We start from the raw sequence: 6,000 nt of genomic DNA, 5'->3' as shown, positions 1-6,000 counted from the left end.
CTTTATATGGTATTGCTCCTGTGAATCTGAAGGTCTGTAAAATCAGGTATGTATGTGATTATAATGTTGTTCTTCTGTGAAAATCTGATTCTTTTACAGTATATATGTTTTATATAATTTTAACAGTTGAACATGTTACATTTGGCCATCAATAATAACACCTGAAAGAAAAAGATTATGTTGTCATGTGCATCAGCAAAAATATAGATGATAATTTACTTTAATAATGTAACATTTAAAGTGGCTTAAACCCCGACCTTCACCTTAAATAACAGGAGTATTTGGAGCATAAGTATTGGAGTTTGACATACATGTCACAGTTACATTCTCTGTTTGTTGGTGTTCTTTTTCACTTTGTAATCAAACCCATACCTTGGACTTTGTTACAATGATAAGAAAACTGCTATACTGACAGGATTCACTGTGTTCTTTTTTTCAAAATCATTTGGGACCTTTTTTTTAATAACGAGAATATTTTAATGTGTGTATTTTTTTCTATATCCCCATTGCCTATGATTGATGTCTCTACTTTACTGTAGATATGTATTAGAAAGAGCGGCCAAGTTACCAATGCCTAAAAGGCTATGAACACCTACGGTATGAATGTTTTTTTAAAATGTATTATTAAATCAATGTTTAATGTGTTTTTAATCACTTTTCCAATTGACTAATTAAGAAATAATTTTACCTTTTTACGATACAGCTTCTATGGCTTTATACATCGAAGCTGTATCTTTCTCTTAGTCGATTCCGTCAGTTCATCTTAACTGACGTCTTGGTTGAGAGCGGGTCCTGAATGTCTCTGAAAACACAGTATCCAGCTAATATCGATCATATCTAAATTGCTAATATCGATCACATCTGAGTTCATAACTTAGATGTGGTCGATATTAGCTGGATCCTGTGTGTCAAAGACACAAAGGACATGTTCTCAGCCGAGCTGTGTGTTGAACCGAACTGACTAAATCGCCTGAGAGAAAACGAAAAGCTTCTATGTATACAGCATACATAAAAGCTGTATCGTTATTTTTTTTTAAATAAAAGTCAATTTGAAAACTGTTTAAAAACACAAAACACATTGATTAAAAAAATGAAAATATTCCATTCAAAAGGTGTACATAGCCTTTAAAGGGGTTTTCCCCACGATGGACGTTTATGACATATCCACAGGATATTACGCCAAAGTAAGAGAAAATGAAGCAGCACAAGTCCCGAGTTTCTGGTGCGGTGCACGCTGTCAAGCCAGGCAAACCCACTATGGCATAATGCTAATTCCAAACGAAGTAGTAGGACAACAACAGCACACGTCTCCAAATCTTCAAAAAGGTTTTATTGTCAAAACATCTTACGACAAACAGGCAATGTTTCGACCCATAGTGAGTGAAGGGTCTTTTTCAAGAGTCGAAACGTTGCCTGTTTGTCGTAAGATGTTTTGACAATAAAACCTTTTTGAAGATTTGGAGACGTGTGCTGTTGTCCTACTACTTCGTTTGGAATATCCACAGGATATATCATAAATGTCAGATAGATGCGGGTCCCACCTCTGGTTTTCACCTTCATGGTCAGGAAATCAGCTGACACACACAGAGGTAGAACAGGGTTTAGGGGCCCCATTCTAGAGATAGGTGTGGGACCCGCATCTATCTGCCATTTATGACATATCCTGTGGATATGTCATAAATGTCCCTTGTGGGAAAACCCCTGTAAGGCCTCATGCACACAGCAAAGCCATGTGCAGGAGGCTGTGCAGAGACACATGGCATACATATGGCGTACACATATTGTACTCCAACCTGAAAAAACAAAAACACTTTTCACCATTGATAAAATATAGCTCAGGAGGTGCATCTGGACATTAATCTTGTTCTAGTGTAAAAAATTTTGATGGAATCAGAATTCGGCTAAATTTAAGGGTAGCTCCTTTCCAAGCTCATCATTTTTACTTGTGAATTATCTGTGTAAAACAGCTCTAAACCAATATAGGAGCAGGGACCAGATTCAGTGCAACTAGATAGGACTGGACACAAAAAAAATTCCAATAGTTTTTCCCACTTTCTTACCATTTCAGTAGTGAGTGGATACTAAGCCAATGACTCTTCAATAAGTGTGGCTAGGAATGTCCTTAGAGGAGTGGTTAGGGTATTCTATGAGTATAATGTGCATAGGATTACCTTAAGGTATGTGTCTCGGCACGGAGTGTGGACCCACTGGGCCGTACCACGTAGCAGGATAGCAGACCGGCTGGTCTGGAGTGGGCAACTTTATTTGCTGTGCACACCGTACAGGAGGAGACAAAGTCCATGACGTCTTTGGGCAGCGTGGGCCACCAGAACTGGCGGGCATTTAGGTCTCGGGTCTTACGGGCACCCGCGTAACCTGCCAGCTTGGAACTGTGGCCCCAGCGAAGGATTCTTCCTCTGTCTGCCAGACGTACAAAAGTTCTCGGAGGAATGTCTCTAACTTGCAGAGGGGTAACAGAATAGATGCAGGAAGGGTCGATAATATTCTGTGGGGACTCCACAGTGTCCTCTGTTTCAAACGACCTAGACAAGGCATCGGCCCACAAATTCTTGTCGGCAGGTCAGCAGTGTAGTTCGAACCGGAAACTAGCAAAGAACAACAACCACCTGGCTTGACGAGGATTCAGCCGTTGAGCCGCCTGTAGATAGGTCAGGTTCTTGTGGTCCGTGAAGACCAGGATAGGATGAGCTGCGCCTTCCAGTAGGTGTATCCACTCCTGCAGGGCCAGCTTCATGGCCAGTAACTCCAAATCCCCAATCGAGTAGTTGCGCTCTGCGGGAGAAAACAGCTTAGAATAGTAGCCACATACCACAGTCTTTCCTTTCGAACCTCTCTGGAACAAAAGTGCACCGGCACCAACAGAGGAAGCGTCCACCTCTAATGAAAACTGTAGGGATACATCAGGGTGATGAAGAATAGAGGCTGATGTGAAGGCCCTTTTTAAGGTTTTAAATGCGACTACTGCTTCTGGAGTCCATACATTGGCATTCATGCCCTTTTTAGTGAGGGTGGAGATGGGAGCTGTTAATGAAGAGAATTTGGGAATGAACAGCCGGTAGAAGTTTGCGAATCCCAGGAAGCGTTGTATGGTCCTTAAGCCTTGGGGGCGTGGCCATTCCAGGACAGCCTTTACCTTCTCAGGGTACATTTTGAGGCCCTGATCGGAGATGATATAGCCCAGGAAGGGTAGAGACTTCTTTTCAAACACACATTTCTCCAGCTTGACATAAAGATGATTCTCCCTTAAATCGAAGCAACACTTGGCGGACATGACCCTGATGAGTCACAAGATCTGGGGAAAAAAATCAAAATGTTATCGAGATACACCACAACACAGACATAGAGGAGATCATGAAAAATGTCACTGACAAATTCTTGAAACACCGCGAGGGGCGTTACACAGGCCGAAGGGCATGACCAGATATTCATAGTGTCCATCACGTGTATTAAATGCAGTCTTCCACTTGTCACCCTGACAAATCCAGATTAGATTGTAAGCCCCCCATAGGTCTAGCTTAGAATTTTTTTTTATCCCTCATATGCGATCAAACAGTTCTGAAATCAAAGGCAATGGGTACCTGTTCTTCACCGTGATCTGGTTGAGACCTCAGTAGTCAATGCGGGGTCGGAGGGATCCATCCTTCTTGACAAAGAAAAACCCGGCTCCGGCCGGGGATGAGGATTTACGTATGGAGCCGCTCTCCAGATTCTCCTTAATGTAGGCTGACATAGACTGGGTCTCAGGCAAGGAGAGAGGGTATACTCTACGGCGAGGAGGGGACGAATCAGGAACCAAGTTGATAGGGCAATCATACATTCGATGTGGTGGCAATGCCTCTGCTTCCTTCTTGTTGAAGACATCTGAGAGTAACAAGGAGGCAACCCTGCCAGTGACTGATGTGGAGGATACTGAGGCGGATGGACCTGCACCAGAGAGCGGTCGAGACACTTGGGACCCCACTGGAGAACCTCTCCAGAGTTCCAATCCAGGACTGAGGCGTGTAGAAGGAGACAAGCAAACCCAGCAGCACGGGGTTGACGGTCTTGGGCAGGACAAACAGGGAGATGAGTTCAGAGCGAAGGACTCCCAATTGGAGTCTTAACGGCTTGGCCACAGACAAAACTGGGTCAGGCAAAGGCAGTCCATCTACCAAGGCAATGATCAACGGCCTTTCCAGCAGAACAATGGGCAACTGAAGAAGATCCACAAGGTCTTGGCAGATGAAATTGGCTGCAGAGCCAAAGTCCAGACCATCACATTACCTCCACCATTCTTGACAGATGGCGTCAGGCACCCTTCCAGCATCTTTTCAGTTGTTCTGCGTCTCACAAATGTTCTTCTGTGTGATCCAAACACCTCAAACTTCGATTCGTCTGTCCATAACACTTTTTTCCAATCTTCCTCTGTCCACTGTCTGTGTGCTTTTGCCCATATTAATCTTTTCCTTTTATTAGCCAGTCTCAGATATGGCTTTTTCTTTGCCACTCTGCCCTGAAGGCCAGAATCCCGGAGTCGCCTCTTCACTGTAGACGTTGACACTGGAGTTTTGCTGTACTATTTAATGAAGCTGCCAGTTGAGGACCTGTGAGGCGTCTATTTCTCAAACTAGAGACTCTAATGTACTTGTCTTGTTGCTCAGTTGTGCAGCGGGGCCTTCCACTTCTCTTTCTACTCTGGTTAGAGCCTGTTTGTGCTGTCCTCTGAAGGGAGTAGTACACACCGTTGTAGGAAATCTTCAGTTTCTTGGCAATTTCTCGCATGGAATAGCCTTCATTTCTAAGAACAAGAATAGACTGTTGAGTTTCACATGAAAGCTCTCTTTTTCTAGCCATTTGGAAAGTTTAATCGAACCCACAAATGTAATGCTCCAGATTCTCAACTAGCTCAAAGGAAGGTCAGTTTTATAGCTCCTCTAAACAGCAAAACTGTTTACAGCGGTGCTAACATAATTGCACAAGGGTTTTCAACTGTATTCTAATCATACATTAGCCTTCTAACACAGTTAGCAAACACAATGTACCATTAGAACACTGGAGTGATGGTTGCTGGAAATGGGCCTCTATACACCTATTTAGATATTGCATTAAAAACCAGACGTTTGCAGCTAGAATAGTCATTTACCACATTAACAATGTATAGAGTGTATTTCTGATTAATTTAATGTTATCTACAATGAAAAAAAAAAATTTTCTTTCAAAAATAAGGAAATTTCTAAGTGACCCTAAACTTTTGAACGGTAGTGTATGTCCCTGTCTGTGTATTTATCTGCGTGTGTGTGTGTGTGTGTGTGTGTGTGTGTGTGTGTGTGTGTATATATGTGTCTGTACGTCTATATATTTACCTGTATGTATATATTCCAGATGTGTGTATGTATATTTGCCTGTATGCCTACATACCTGTCTTTATGTATGTACAGTATATATGTTCCAGTATGTGCGTGTCTATATATGTGGTTAATTTTTGGTTTGTGTAGGGGGCGGCAATAGAGAGTCCCGCACAGGGCGCCATCCAACCTAAGGCCTGTCCTGGGCTATAGGCTTTGGGCACTGCCGTAATACAAAATGGTCAGCTCAACTCTGAATCCAATAATAAGAGACTGTGCAGTATAGTGGGGGAATGCAGGATGTCCAATTATATAGTAAACAGGGGCATGTTTTTACCTATTTGTTTACAGCTCTTCACTTACATGTAGTAGATGTTTTTAACATCGAGGAGGAAATTTAGGCATTTAGCCATTTTATGGGCAGGATTGAACGTGGGAGGTTTAATTAATAACTTTTATAAAAGGAACACTGCTAGTCAAACTTGCGTCCGGTAAGTAAATATTGTGTCAGAAGGACAAATCAAATCGAGAAGGACAAATTAAATGGCAACCTCTGGGAAAGTAAGTACACAGCATTTTTATAGATTAATTTGTCCTAAATATAGGTAAAGCAGAACTGTCAAGTAGTTCATGACTATACTTTTTTTTTTTTAAA

The 6,000-nt window shown here is 42.2% G+C and overlaps 1 protein-coding gene across 1 annotated transcript in view; it reads left to right on the top strand.

Moving 5' to 3' along the window:
• Window positions 1-5,805: 5,805 nt before the first annotated feature.
• LOC142757576 (alcohol dehydrogenase 1-like) overlaps window positions 5,806-6,000 on the top strand; it is a 48,217-nt gene continuing 48,022 nt past the window's right edge. Inside the window, exon 1 of the mRNA XM_075860629.1 lies at window positions 5,806-5,906. Within this exon, the coding sequence (XP_075716744.1) occupies window positions 5,889-5,906 (18 nt within the window). The 5' untranslated portion in view covers window positions 5,806-5,888. The remainder of the gene's footprint in view (window positions 5,907-6,000) is intronic.

This window comes from Rhinoderma darwinii, chromosome 1, assembly GCF_050947455.1.
Source record: "Rhinoderma darwinii isolate aRhiDar2 chromosome 1, aRhiDar2.hap1, whole genome shotgun sequence".
Lineage (NCBI taxonomy): Eukaryota > Metazoa > Chordata > Amphibia > Anura > Rhinodermatidae > Rhinoderma > Rhinoderma darwinii.
The sequence above is the reverse complement of the archived record's forward strand: the minus strand, read 5'-3'. Positions and strand labels throughout refer to the sequence as shown.